Source organism: Oncorhynchus kisutch, linkage group LG12 (genome assembly GCF_002021735.2).
Source record: "Oncorhynchus kisutch isolate 150728-3 linkage group LG12, Okis_V2, whole genome shotgun sequence".
Taxonomy (NCBI): domain Eukaryota; kingdom Metazoa; phylum Chordata; class Actinopteri; order Salmoniformes; family Salmonidae; genus Oncorhynchus; species Oncorhynchus kisutch.
Genome location: NC_034185.2, coordinates 13,452,434 through 13,468,445, shown reverse-complemented (window position 1 = coordinate 13,468,445; position 16,012 = coordinate 13,452,434). Strand labels below are relative to the sequence as shown.

The 16,012-nt window shown below is 43.1% G+C and overlaps 1 protein-coding gene across 1 annotated transcript in view; it reads left to right on the top strand.

Moving 5' to 3' along the window:
- Positions 1-220: 220 nt before the first annotated feature.
- LOC109900537 (glutamate receptor ionotropic, kainate 2-like) overlaps positions 221-16,012 on the top strand; it is a 159,880-nt gene continuing 144,088 nt past the window's right edge. The window contains exon 1 of the mRNA XM_020496194.2: positions 221-793. Within this exon, the coding sequence (XP_020351783.1) occupies positions 673-793 (121 nt within the window). The 5' untranslated portion in view covers positions 221-672. The remainder of the gene's footprint in view (positions 794-16,012) is intronic.

The following is a 16,012-nucleotide window of genomic DNA, read 5'->3' as shown; positions in this document are numbered from 1 at the left end:
AACGGGTGGGTGGATGGTATTAGCCGAGGAACTCATAACGTTGTAAAAGAGCAGTTAATTTGGGATGCAGATAAGGATATGTGGCACACAGTTGTCGGCGGAACCTGTGACACATTCTCTCTCTCTCTCTCTCTCTCTCTCTCTCTCTCTCTCTCTCTCTCTCTCTCTCGCTCTCTGCCTCTCACCCTTCCATTCCCCCTCTTCTGTAGGATATTTCTCTGGCGCGCGCGCTCACACTAACCTTGGCTCGACGTCAGAGGCTGTGCAGCAGTGCAGTATAATGGGAGAGTAGGCAACATAAAGTGCCTCATAGGCTGCTATTGCGATTCAGCTCTGCTTGGCGCTCTCCGCTGCTCCCCTACCAACGCTCTTCACGTGTGGGTATCCGGCTGCCCGTGTCTCACCTTCGCTAGGCACCGGCCCATGTACGGGCCCCCACCGGTTTGTAACGCCCGTCATGGATGTCCCGCCGTCTCTTGAACCGGAGGATCGTTTCTTGGCGCAGTGAAGTAGGGAATCATGCCGGGACTGCTAATGGATTTAGGGGAAGCGCGAGTGACCATGCCGTGATCCTGCGCGTGGGCTGCCATCACCCTGCCGAAAGACCGTAGACCGAATTCCGGGCGAATCAAAAGCGTACGGGGGATCACCACTGTGCATTTTACAAACAACATGAAGATTACCTCCCCGCTGATAACTAGTCTCGTTTTCAGGTTCAACCTCAGACTGCTGCTCCCGCTTCTGATGCTGTTTCTGGGATACTCTCGCGGGATGCCGCACGTTTTAAGATATGGTAAGATACTTGTTGTTTGTAGTGGAGAAGAAAGGAAAAATGATCCGTTCACCTCTCATTGCTGTAGCCTTTAATGGTTCAGAGACTGGCCCTGTTTGTGCTTCATGGCTACGTTGTGTTGACCCTTTGGCAGTGGCACACTGTTGCCCCTTTCTTCACAAACATGGTCATTCGGATCCCAAATATTCATTCTAAGCAAAATGAAACACATGACAGATTCGAATTGACATTTAAATCACAGACTTTTACCCAGAATATTGGCCTATTGCACGACACTCGTGGTCAAACAAACAACATATTCACTGGATGGCGTGTATTAAGGCCAATTTCACTGAGAACCGGCGAGCGTGAGTGTTGGTGGAATAATATAAGGTGAATGGTTGGGTTCCCTTAGTTTGCTGTGTCATATGTGAACCTATTTAATCCAAATAGTCCACATCTATATGCAACAGCTTGAGGCGTAGTGCTACAAACAAAACACACGTTAGCCGATATATATGACCAGAACTCTTGTTGGATATGGTGTCAGTCTCTCGACAGCGAACGGTTTCATTTAGAGAGAGGTAGCCTACTCCTTCTGTTGGTCACATCAATTAAACTATAGGATAAATGAACACAGTAACTAGGCTACAAAAAGCTCCCGATTCATTGTTCCTCTGGGGGTCCCTTAAAAATAATTGTTGCTTTACTTTCAGTAACGGCTATTTTGTAGGATGTGTAGGCCTATGACATGAGCTCGTTTTAAAATTCCCATCAAAGCAATAATGAGCATTCGTGGTTTTAAGGGAGTCTAGTAATCTGTACTCCTACACATACACTATCTCCCAACTAGCGGTATAGGCCTAGAACACACAGGGGAATTCGGTACCTCTATGACCTTTTAAACGGCTGACACCCCAACATGTCTTCCTCGGTAAATGTAAGAGAGTCGGGGTTCAATCAATCACTTACAAGGCCAATCAATAGGGCTGCAAGGGGCGGTAGTTTTTGACCCATTCAAATTACCAGTTATTGATTGAGAAGGTTGCCTAGTATATTTTAGTAAGGTATAGCATAAGCCTAAACAGCCAATGTCTTGTCAGTCATTGTTTGAATAGTCGCGAGACCGTCTTCGAGTGATGACGACGGGCCGTTCCTCAAAGCGGATGTCATCTAATGTTGACAACACACTCTGACAAACATAATCTCCCCGGAGGCTTCTGTTTAAAAGTCAGCCCGCGTCCGCACGAGCCGCCACTATGGCAAAGTGATGTGGTTGTGTTACTGCTACTCGCACCTGCCTGCTACAGCCTTCTCCTGCATGTCCTCGCGCGCTTACCGATTTCCCTTCTTGCACGCTGTCTGACAGGGATGCTGTGGCTGCGGGCAGCGCATGGGATTCATGCCCATCTCCTGAGATCTCTTGCTCAGGGCTAAGCAGCGTGCTCGCTGGGATTTCGTCCCTGCAGCGTCAGACCGACGCGTCATTGTCGCTATGCCAAGATGCATATTGTGCGGCTTGAATTGCTAGATACAGCGAGCTACTACAAGTAGGAACGCTCAGTTCAGCACCATGGACAGCGACTCGCTTCAACCGCGCGCGGGCCCTGTTGCTATTTCAACCCATCATGTTCATCATTTTAAGGCAACAACCAATTAGTTAATCATGTGAAACCGTTTCTCATTTCCCTTTAGACTATTTCCATAAAATACACTACATGGTCAAAAGTATGTGGACATCTGCTCGTCTAACATCTCATTCAAAAATCATGGGCATTAATATGGAGTTGGTACCCCGTTTGCTGCTATAAAAGCCTCCACTCTTCTGGGAAGGCTTTCCACTAGATGTTGGAACAATGCTGCTATAACAGCCTCCACTCTTCTGGGAAGGCTTTCCACTAGATGTTGGAACATTGCTGCTATAACAGCCTCCACTCTTCTGGGAAGGCTTTCCACTAGATGTTGGAACATTGCTGTGGGGACTTGCTTCCATTCAGCCAGAAGAGCATTAGTGAGGTCCGGCACTGATGTTGGGTGATTAGGCCTGGCTCGCAGTCTGCATTCCAATTCATCCCAAAGGTGTTCGATGGGGTTGAGGTCTGTGCCGGTCAGTTCTTCCGCACCGATCTTGACAAACCATTTCTGTATGGACCTCACTTTGTGCATGGGGGAATTGTCATGCTGAAAGAGGAAAAGGCCTTCCCCAAACTATTGACACAAAGTTGGAAGCACAGAATCGTCAAGAATGTAGTGCTGTAGCATTAAGATTTCCCTTTACTGTAACTAAGGGGCCTATCCCGAACCATGAAAACAGCTCCAGATAATTTTTCCTCCTCCACCAAACTTTACAGTTGATACAATGCATTTTCCTGGAATCTGCCAAACCCAGGTTTGTCTGTCAGATTGCCAGATGGTTCAGCATGATTCATCACTCCAGAGAACACGTTTCCACTGCTCCAGAGTCCAATGGCGGCGAGCTTTACACCACTCCAGCCGACACTTGGCATTGCGCTTGGTGATCTTAAACTTGTGTTCGGCTGCTCGGCCATGGAAACCCATTTCATGAAGCTCCCAACAAACAGTTCTTGTGCTGACGTTGCTTCCAGAGGCAGTTTGGAACTTGGTAGTGAGTGTTACAACCGAGGAGAGACGAATTGTACGCACTACGCACTTCAAGACTTGGCGGTCCCAGTCTGTGAGCTTGTGTAACCTACCACTACACGGCTGAGTCCTTTGTATTGGTGTAGACTTGACGGACCAGAAGGGACTCATTCCCTCACAAACCAAAAGGAGAAAGCAATATTTTCTCTGGTAGGAACAACCTACCTGGCACCTCTACAAACAATAACCTCAAGTCAACACCGTTTAAACGGTCAGCTATGGGCCCTTATAAAGACAGGTGTGTGCCTTTCCTAATCATGTCCAATCAATTGAATTTACCACAGGTGGACTCCAATCAAGATGTAGAAACATCTCAAGGCTGATCAATGGAAACAGCATGGACCTGAGCTCAATTTCGGGTCTCATAGCAAAGGGTCTGAATACTTACAGTTGAAGTCGGAAGTTTACATACACCTTAGCAAAATACATTTAAACTCCGTTTTTAACAATGCCTGACATTTAAACCTAGTAAGAATTCCCTGTCAGTTAGTTCACCACTTTATTTTAAGAATGTGAAATGTCAGAATAATAGTAGAGAATTATTTATTTCAGCTTTGATTTCTTTCATCACATTCCCAGTGGGTCAGAAGTTTACATACACTTAATTAGTATTCGGTAGCATTGCCTTTAAATGGTTTAACTTAGGTCAAACGTTTCGGCTAGCCTTCCACAAGCTTCCCACAATAAGTTAAATTAATTTTGGCCCATTCCTCCTGACAGAGCTGATGTAACTGAGTCAGGTTTTTAGGCCTCCTTACTCACACATGCTTTTTCAGTTCTGCCCACAAATTATCATCAGGGCTTTGTGATGGCCACTCCAATAACTTTACTTTGTTCTCCTTAAGCTTCACAAAATGATGCCATCTATTTTGTGAAGTGCACCGGTCCCTCTTGCAGCAAAGCACCCCCACAACATGATGCTGCCACCCCTGTGTTTCACGGTTGGGATGTTCTTCTGCTTGCAAGCCTCCCCTTTTCCTCCAAACATAACGATGGTCATTATGGCCAAACATATCTATTTTTGATTCATCAGACCAGAGGACATTTCTCCAAAAAGTACGATCTTTGTCCCCATGTGCAGCTGCAAACCGTAGTCTGGGTTTTTATGTTTAAAAAAAAATCGATATAGGACTCATTTTATTGTGGATATAGATATTTACCTGTTTCCTCCAGCATCTTCACAAGGTCCTTTGCTGTTGTTCTGGGAATGATTTGCACTTTTCGCACCAAAGTGCGTTCATCTCTAGGAGACAGAACGCGTCTCCTTCCTTAGCGGTATGATGGCTGCATGGCCCCATGGTGTCTATACTTGCGTACGATTGTTTGTACAGATGAACGTGGTACCTTCAGGTGTTTGGAAATTGCTCCCAAGGATGAACCAGACTTGTGGAGGTCTACAATTCTTTGCTGAGGTCTTGGCTGATTTATTTTGATTTTGCCATGATGTCAAGCAAAGAGGCACTGGGTTTGAAGGTAGGCCTTGAAATATATCCTTAGGTACACCTCCAATTGACTCAAATTATGTAAATTAGCCTATCATAAGCTTCTGAAGCCATGACATTATTTTCTGGAATTTTCCAAGCTGTTTAAAGGCACAGTCAACTTAGTGTAAAATTACAAGTGAAATAATCTGTCTGTAAACAATTGTGGGAAAAATTACTTGTGTCATGCACAAAGTAGATGTCCTATCCGACTTGCCAAAATTATAGTTTGTTAACAGGAAATTTGTGGAGTGGTTGAAAAACGAGTTTAATGACTCCTACCTAAGTGTATGTAAACTAGTTTTAATGACTACTACCTAAGTGTATGTAAACTAGTTTTAATGACTCCTACCTAAGTGTATGTAAACTAGTTTTAATGACTCCTACCTAAGTGTATGTAAACTAGTTTAATGACTCCTACCTAAGTGTATGTAAACTAGTTTTAATGACTCCTACCTAAGTGTATGTAAACTAGTTTAATGACTCCTACCTAAGTGTATGTAAACTAGTTTAATGACTCCTACCTAAGTGTATGTAAACTAGTTTAATGACTCCTACCTAAGTGTATGTAAACTAGTTTAATGACTCCTACCTAAGTGTATGTAAACTAGTTTTAATGACTCCTACCTAAGTGTATGTAAACTAGTTTTAATGACTCCTACCTAAGTGTATGTAAACTAGTTTTAATGACTCCTACCTAAGTGTATGTAAACTAGTTTAATGACTCCTACCTAAGTGTATGTAAACTAGTTTAATGACTCCTACCTAAGTGTATGTAAACTAGTTTTAATGACTCCTACCTAAGTGTATGTAAACTAGTTTTAATGACTCCTACCTAAGTGTATGTAAACTAGTTTAATGACTCCTACCTAAGTGTATGTAAACTAGTTTAATGACTCCTACCTAAGTGTATGTAAACTAGTTTTAATGACTCCTACCTAAGTGTATGTAAACTTCCCACTTCAACTGTAGTTTTATATTTATGACATTTTAATTTACATATTTATAACTGTTTATTTAGCCTACTTATCCCCTTTTTTGTTGGCTCTGCTGTGTTAGAGTTCAATATGAATGACTCTGCTGTGTTAGAGTTCAATATAAATGGCTCTGCTGTGTTACAGTGCAATATGATTGGCTCTGCTGTATTAGAGTTCAATATGAATGGCTCTGCTGTGTTAGAGTTCAATATGAATGGCTCTGCTGTGTTAGAGTTCAATATGAATGGCTCTGCTGTGTTACAGTGCAATATGAATGGCTCTGCTGTGTTACAGTGCAATATGGGGCCTTACGAGTGGCTCAGTCATCTAATGCGCTGCATCACAGTCGTAGAGGCGTCACACATCTGCATACAGACCTGGGTTAGACCGGAAGACCCTTGAGGCGGGGCGAAATTCGCCCAGCGTCACTGAGCACTGCCCCTATATAGAGGACCTTCCACCCCCACCTGGGTTATGGATGCCTGATGAAGACCTAGGGGTCAAAACGTTGTTGTAAATAAATATCACCTGGGAGCAGCAGTGTGCAGCGTTTTCCTTTCTGTTGTCCATGAGTCTGTCTACAACTCCAGCACCTGTGGAAAGTACCTGGATGTTCTACAGCTTTTGTACTCCCACTATTTTGCTCCTACTCTATTCCATGTGTTTATGCAGCACTTCCTGTCTGGTTATCATCCTGGTGCACTCTGAGTACAGAGAGGTCATTTCCCCTGGGGTGCTGTGTCCTGCTACTGCCCCCTATTCAAACTAGTGCACGCACACACGCACACATGCACACATCACACACGTACGTACGCACACACACACACACACACACACACACACACACACACACACACACACACACACACACACACACACACACACACACACACACACACACACACATAATTTATATCTCTCTCTCTCTCTTTCACACACATACACAATACCCCTCCACACAAACAAACACACACACACACACACACACACACACACACACACACACACACACACACACACACACACAGCCCCCCCCCCCCCCCCCCCCCCCCGCCATCCATCCTCACAGGCACTGACCAGACCCTTGTAACACCAGCGCTCTGACTGTCGAGGTCAAGGCCTTTTCACTGAAGAACACAGAGACAAATTCAACTCTGTGTATTACCACTGCCTTTGCCAAGTGGAGTGACAAGTGCAGTAAGTCCTAGCTAGCTGATCTGGCCCTCAGCAGTTGTTCCATAGATGCCCACACAGCTCCGAGGACATCTGCATTTAGAACTGCACAATCGGGTGGATAAGGGCTGAGAGGACTGAGAAGTTGCCATGTAGTGTCACTGTCATCAAGTTGTGGTTGCAATGGCTTAGTGGGTTAGCGAATGGGTCACATCACATGTACATATACAGTACCAGTCAAAAGTTTGGACACACCTACTCATTCAAGGGTTTATCTTTATTTTTACTATTTTCTACATTGTAGAATAATAGTGAAGACATCAAAACAATGAAATAACACATATGGAATCATGTAGTAACCAAAAAGTGTTAAACAAATCCAAATATATTTGATTCTTCAAAGTTGCCACCCTTTACCTTCATTATAGCTTTGCACACGCTTGGCATTCTCTCAATCAGCTTCACCTGGAATGCTTTTCCAACCGTCTTAAAGGAGTTCCTACATATGCTGAGCACTTGTTGGCTGCTATACTTATTTTCCACCATAATTTGCAAATAAATTCATTAAAAGTCCTACAATGTGATTTTCTGGATTGTTTTTCCTAATTTTGTCTGTCATAGTTGAAGTGTACCTATGATGAAAATTTACAGGCCTCTCTCATCTTTTTAAGTGGGAGAACTTGCACAATTGGTGGCTGACTAAATACTTTTTTGCCCCACTGTAGATATATATCAACGTTTGACAGTTTTGTTTGTTGCTGTGGATACTGATGTATGCTAAATCCACAGCTAAATGGTCATACTTAAATGGCGGCAATTTAGCTCCTTCATTATATAGTAAGGTTGTTTTCTTGAATGACAAGTTGTTTTCTTGAAATGACAAGATTCTGTTGTTCAGAGATTATGTTGGTTCTGAAGCTAAGTGAGCATCAACCAGCTCTACGTTGACAGCTACTTCACTACCCACAGTAGAAAAAGTATATGCCCCCTTTCTCATTTTCTCTACTTTTACATATTTTTGTTACTGAATGTTATCAGAACTTCAACCGAAACTTAATATTAGATAAAGGGAACTTGAGTGAACAAATAACACAGCAATTACATACTTGTTTAATTTGTTTCTTAAACAAAAATATGCAACACCCAATGCCCCTGTGTGAAAAAGTAATTGCCCCCTTACGCTCAATAACTGGTTGTGCCACCTATAATTGCAATGACTACAACCAAACGCTTACAACCAACGTAATTGTTGATCCGTCTCACGTCGCTGTGGAGGAATTTTGGCCCACTCTTCCATACACAACTGTTTTAACTCAGCAACATTTGTGGGTTTTAACTCAGCAAGTCCTGCCACAACATCTCAACTGGGATTAGGTCTGTCCAAAACTTAAAATTTGTTGCTTTTTAGCCATTTTCATGTATGCCATTTTCATGTGTGTTTTGGACCATTGTCTTGCTGCATGACCCAGCTGCGATTCAGCTTCAGCGCACAGACGGATGGCCTGACATTCTCCTGTAGAAATCTCTGATACAGAGCAGAATTCATGGTTTCTTCTAATACGACAAGTCATCCCAGTCCTGAGGCAGCAAAGCATCCCCAAACCAACACACTACCACCACCATGCTTGACTGTTGGTATAAGGTTCTTACTGTGGAATGCAGTGTTTGGGTTTTGCCAGGTATAATGGGACCCCTGTCGCCCAAGCAGTTACACATCTGTCCACGGAACATTCTTCCAAGAGGCTTTGATGATCATCCAGGTGCTTCCAGGTACCTTTTGGCAAACTTATGTCAATGTTTTGGACGAGATGGGTTGCATTTTGTCTGTCAATTATGGAATTTTGGAATGGTTAAAGTCCAGGCCTAATCCCAATTGAAATGTGTCAGGACTTGAAATAAGCAGTTCATGCTTGAAAGCCCACACATATCACTGAGTTAAAGCAGTTCTGCATGCAAGAGTGGGACAAAATGTCTCCACAGCGATGTGAGAGACGGATCAACAACTACAGGAAGTGTTTGGTTGCAGTCATTGTAGCTAAAGGTGGAACAACCAGTTATTGAGTGTAAGGGAACAATTACTTTTTCACACGGGGGAATTGGGTGTTGCATCACTTTGTTAATTAAATAAATAAATAAAACAAGTATCCTTTTTTTGTGTTATTTGTAAACTCAGATATTTCTAATATTAGGTTTTGGTTGAAGATCTGATAACATTCAGTCCCAAAAATATGCAAAAGTAGAGAAAGTCAGGAACGGGGAAATCATTTTTCATGGCATGAGATGTTATGGGAATTGCTTTTCCATGCTGTTAGTCATATTGGTACAATTGGTATAGAACACACACCCACACACACACACACACACACACACACACACACACACACACACACACACACACACACACACACACACACACACACACACACACACACACACACACACACACACACACACACACCTATGTTAGTCTATGTTAGTCATTCCCATAATAAGAGTTTGGTCATGCTATCGACGCATGACTCACAATTACATTCCGTTAACCATTTGACACCTTCTCTAAAGTCTTGATCAGAGTTTTACAGGCGGTCACGTTTTATATCCATCTCATCTCTCAACATAGAGCGTCTATGGAAAAACGGGATCGCAATGACATTGAGTGAGTGCAGTAATCTCTATTATCAGGGAAAGTGGATAGGCTTCTGTCGAGCTGGAGAGTGATGCTATTTTATGATTATCTGTACCGTCATCTCACTTCCGTACCCAAAGCACATCCCCAGGAGCTTGACAATGGCTGGAAGCAATGTTTACTCTGTGAAACCTCGTGTAGTTTTCAAGGCTTTGCTTTGTTGATAAGAAGCCCCCAAACTAATTTTGACTCTTACATTTCCTTACATTTTCTTTGCTTTATTTTCACTTAAGAGGTCTAACATATGATGTTGTCTTTTGGAGTCTTTTTGGCTCATACAGCACAGAGTTTCATTTTAGTTGACTTTAGTTTTCATTTCAGTTTCATTTGATTTGAGCCCTTTTCTGGTATTTTAGAAGGGAAAGGGAATTTTCTGTAGAGAGTTGAGTTATCCATTTGATTGTTTTGAGAATATTTAATACATTTTCTTTTCCCTCTGTCCATTTTCACTTTGGGAAATTACAGGGGGGGGAATTTAGGGATTTGATAGTTAATTGACTTTATTTGCTTTTGCGCCGCCAGTCTGAATTATCAGCTGCTCGCTGGAGTTTAGTTTGGGATTGCAGGAATTATGGATATTACCCCGTGTCACGGCACACTGCCAGCACCTTCACAGCAAAATACATTTAAATAAGCACAAAGCTGCTTAAAATATTCATGTCACTCCGCACTCTGTGCGCACCCGCACTCGCAGCTCACTCGCTTATAGAAATGTGAAACTATCTCCTCACTCCTCTCGCAAATCATTTCCACGGTTTAAAAATACCCCGGACGAGGCTTTCAAGAACAAAGAGGGGGGGGATCTACATTGCATTAAAATGCAGCTCCACACGTCAGGGTTTTGAAGCTAAGAGAACGAGATTTCTCGCAACGTATTTTATGGGCCTGTGTCTTTGAAGGAGCCCTTGGATTGTGTGTGTGTGTATGTGTATATGTGTGTGTGTGTGTGTGTGTATATGTATATGTATATGTATATATATGTGTGTGTGTGTGTGTGTGTGTGTGTGTGTGTGTGTGTGTGTGTGTGTGTGTGTGTGTGTGTGTGTGTGTGTGTGTGTGTGTGTGTGTGTATATATGTATATGTAGATGTAGATGTATATGTATATGTATATATATATGTATATGTGTGTGTGTGTGTTTGTGTGTGTGTGTGTATATGTATATGTATATATGTGTGTGTGTGTGTGTGTGTGTGTGTGTGTGTGTGTGTGTGTGTGTGTGTGTGTGTGTGTGTGTGTGTGTGTGTGTGTGTGTGTGTGTGTGTGTGTGTGTGTGTGTGTGTGTGTGTGTATATGTATATGTATATGTATATGTATATGTATATGTGTGTGTGTGTGTATATGTATATGTATATGTATATGTATATGTGTGTGTATATGTATATGTATATGTGTGTGTGTGTGTGTGTGTGTGTGTGGTCATGCATCAAATAAAAAAAGTGGGGCCTTTTCTATGAAAAGTAATTCAAGTCGGCACTCTCCCTGTACTGCCATTTGAAATGGGAAATATCTGTGAGCTGTGAAATTAGAAACATACAAGGGCATCTGTTAATGCTCAGGGTTTTGTTGGTTTGAATGTCAATTAGGTAGAGTTGCATTGGTGAAGGATTAAGATGAAGTAACTTCTGGTTAGTTGTTAGGTCACAGAAATGTACAGGAAGGGGACAAAGTTGCAAACCCGTTTCACTAAACAACTAAGGGGAGGACTACAGTCTGGTCTGGAGATGGAGAGGACTACAGTCTGGTCTGGAGATGGAGAGGACTACAGTCTGGTCTGGAGATGGAGAGGACTACAGTCTGGTCTGGAGATGGAGAGGACTACAGTCTGGTCTGGAGATGGAGAGGACTACAGTCTGGTCTGGAGATGGAGAGGACTACAGTCTGGTCTGGAGATGGAGAGGACTACAGTCTGGTCTGGAGATGGAGAGGACTACAGTCTGGTCTGGAGATGGAGAGGACTACAGTCTGGTCTGGAGATGGAGAGGACTACAGTCTGGTCTGGAGATGGAGAGGACTACAGTCTGGTCTGGAGATGGAGAGGACTACAGTCTGGTCTGGAGATGGAGAGGACTACAGTCTGGTCTGGAGATGGAGAGGACTACAGTCTCGTCTGGAGATGGAGAGGACTACAGTCTGGTCTGGAGATGGAGAGGACTACAGTCTGGTCTGGAGATGGAGAGGACTACAGTCTGGTCTGGAGATGGAGAGGACTACAGTCTGGTCTGGAGATGGAGAGGACTACAGTCTGGTCTGGAGATGGAGAGGACTACAGTCTGGTCTGGAGATGGAGAGGACTACAGTCTCGTCTGGAGATGGAGAGGACTACAGTCTGGTCTGGAGATGGAGAGGACTACAGTCTGGTCTGGAGATGGAGAGGACTACAGTCTGGTCTGGAGATGGAGAGGACTACAGTCTGGTCTGGAGATGGAGAGGACTACAGTCTGGTCTGGAGATGGAGAGGACTACAGTCTGGTCTGGAGATGGGCACTTTGATGCACTTAAATGTGCATCGGAGTCCAGGTAGTTCCTATTATTGGAATCTATGTAGTCCATCACTGTTTTAGTCAGTTTTTTCCCGTCCAGAATAACTAGAAAATAATGATAGTGACAGTCATCTAGGGATACCCTTGAAAATGATCCAACAGAAAAATATACTTTTTCAACTCACGGTGTCGTATGGCTGATCCATTGTGGTTATATCATCCGCAGACATGATGTCCCATCTCTCTTTGTCAGTGTCACTCAAGGGGCTTCCTGTGGTTTGCTGGGTGAGAAGTCATGTGTCCCTGGAGAGGACCCGTAAAGCTGCCGGTGTGGCTCTGTGTGGCTCAGAGTGCACTGAAGGTCAGGAATGGTGAAGTCACACAAGGGAACATTTAGCTCAATATCTCTCTCCATCCTCCTCCTCCTCTAGGGCACGAGAGAGAAGCTTTTTGATTTTTGATGCTCTTTGATTGAGATGTCCTCACAAACCAAAACATTATTTACACACAACCATCATGAAACCTATGTAGCGCGACAGAAGAGAGACAGAGACAGAGACACAGACGGACAGAGAGGAGTGTGTCTGTGTGTGTGTGGTGCATTATTTAGTGTGTGTGTGTGTGTGTGTGTGTGTGTGTGTGTGTGTGTGTGTGTGTGTGTGTGTGTGTGTGTGTGTGTGTGTGTGTGTGTGTGTGTGTGTGTGTGTGTGTGTGTGTGTGTGTGTGTGTGCAAGAGTACATGTGTGTCAGACAGACTATGAATAATTATGGGAATTCATAATAACATGAAAACAGTCATGTGAGTTAGGGTCCTCTCACTGTTTACCTCTGCTCTGCCCTGTTTTTAAGCAGACCTGTTTTAACACCATCGCCATAGAGATAGCAAATCAGAGTATATTCAACCCCGCTAGATCTGCTCATACATTATAGATCAGGTTAACACATTGACTTCTTGATAGTGTAATCTAAGTACACAGATCGATGTACTCTCCTGCAAGTGTTTGTTTGACAGAATCACATCATATACACAGTGGTTGTAGTACTTGTCAGAGCTCACACCGTGCTGTACAGTGTGGGTGGGCGGAAAGTGTGTGTGTGTGTGTGTGTGTGTGTGTGTGTGTGTGTGTGTGTGTGTGTGATGTGTAACAAGTTCTCACAGTCTTCGTTTGTCCATAAACTTCAAATTTAGAAGGTGAAGGCATTCATTCTGAATGGTTAAGGTTAGGATAGGGTTAAATCAAAAATAACTCCACAATGTAGTTTAGGCATTCATTCTGAATGGTTAAGGTTAGGATAGGGTTAAATAAAAAACAACCCCACAATGTAGTTTAGGCATTCATTCTGAATGGTTAAGGTTAGGATAGGGTTAAATCAAAAACAACTCCACAATGTAGTTTAGGCATTCATTCTGAATGGTTAAGGTTAGGATAGGGTTAAATCAAAAACAACTCCACAATGTAGTTTAGGCATTCATTCTGAATGGTTGAAGTTGCACTATGCAGAAATCACTCCAACATTTCCTGGTTGCTAAAATTAAAATAGTTCATCTAATTTCAGTTTATGTGACAAAAACAAGCAAGTACAGTGTACAGAATAGTGGTACCATGATTGTCGCCCAAAAAGTGACATATTGCAGCATTAAGGGTTAAGACCCAAAAAAATCTAAGATGACTGCCCAGCACTGGGATTGAACACACAACCCTCAGAGGTAGAGCTTGCAGCCTACGCCATCCACATCGACATCCACAATTCCCCAACAAAACCCAAGCCTACTTGATGGTTACAGCTCTCACCGTTGCCCCTAGTGACCAGTTTTGAAGTCATCACCCGACCTTCCTGCTTACCCAGACTGATTTCAAAATGAAATCACAAGGGAATAGAGAGTGAATAGCATGCTATTCTCCTACTTACCCAGACTGATTTCAAAATGAAACCACAAGGGAATAGAGGGTGAATAGCATGCTATTCTCCTACTTACCCAGACTGATTTCAAAATGAAACCACAAGGGAATAGAGGGTGAATAGCATGCTATTCTCCTACTTACCCAGACTGATTTCAAAATGAAACCACAAGGGAATAGAGGGTGAATAGCATGCTATTCTCCTACTTACCCGGACTGATTTCAAAATGAAACCACAAGGGAATAGAGGGTGAATAGCATGCTATTCTCCTGCTTACCCGGACTGATTTCAAAATGAAACCACAAGGGAATAGAGGGTGAATAGCATGCTGTTCTCCTGCTTAAGTTCAAGGTCAGAATAAGCATAGAGAGAAAAAAGGGATTTACGTTCCATTTACACACTCTTAACTCGGGTCAGAATTCCTCTCTTGGCATTTAGTCATGACATGAACAATGGATATGTTTCTGTACTTAGACCTACTGTATACCTACTTCAAAGATAGTATAGGAAGTGCATACACACACACACACACACACACACACACACACACACACACACACACACACACACACACACACACACACACACACACACACACACACACACACACACACTCTCGCTCTCTCTCACACACACACTCACACACACAAACATGCACATTACGCTAGGATTCACTAGGAAGATATGCTGTATTGGGGAGTCTCCCTTCAAAATGGCTCCTTTCACTGATATCAATCAACTAGGATTGCTAGCTGTGCTAGATTCATGATTCTTTGTGTCACTAGGCCTAATTCTGAGAGAGGAAGGGAGAAGGAGGACACTAGGGATGGAACTGGGTAACCACCAAAAAACAAACACCATCAGTACCTTTCAGAGTTATGTAGGGTTATGACATAACCAGTCTAGTATTGCATATTTCTATTGTTTGGCTAATGTAACAAATCATCATTCCACTCTAGTATTATATATCTCTATGCTGTGTCGTTTAGGGTGGCAGGTATCCTAGCGGACAAGAGCATTGGGCCACAAACTGAAAGGTGGATGGTTCGAATACCAAAGGTGACTTAAACCTAATTTGCTCCAGAAGTGCCATAGTACTATTGCTGACCCTGTAAAACAACACATTTCAATGCACCTATCTAGAATGTGACATTTTTTTTAAAACTCAACAGAGACGACATAGCCACTCAAGTATTAATCAAATCAAATCAAATTCATTTATATAGCCCTTCGTACATCAGCTGATATCTCAAAGTGCTGTACAGAAACCCAGCCTAAAACCCCAAACAGCAAGCAATTCAGGTGTAGAAGCACGGTGGCTAGGAAAAACTCCCTAGAAAGGCCAAAACCTAGGAAGAAACCTAGAGAGGAACTAGGCTATGTGGGGTGGCCAGTCCTCTTCTGGCTGTGCCGGGTGGAGATTATAACAGAACATGGCCAAGATGTTCAAATGTTCATAAATGACCAGCATGGTCGAATAATAATAAGGCAGAACAGTTGAAACTGGAGCAGCAGCACGGTCAGGTGGACTGGGGACAGCAAGGAGTCATCATGTCAGGTAGTCCTGGGGCATGGTCCTAGGGCTCAGGTCCTCCGAGAGAGAAAGAAAGAGAGAAGGAGAGAATTAGAGAACGCACACTTAGATTCACACAGGACACCGAATAGGACAGGAGAAGTACTCCAGATATAACAAACTGACCCTAGCCCCCTGACACATAAACTACTGCATCATAAATACTGGAGGCTGAGACTCTATGATATTCTATGATAACTCTATGATATTTGGTTAATGTAACAGAGCGTCTCCTGGCTGACTGACTGGTTAAATGGGCTACTCTGTCCCATGTAAGCCTCTGATACTGCTCCTCTGGATGGCAG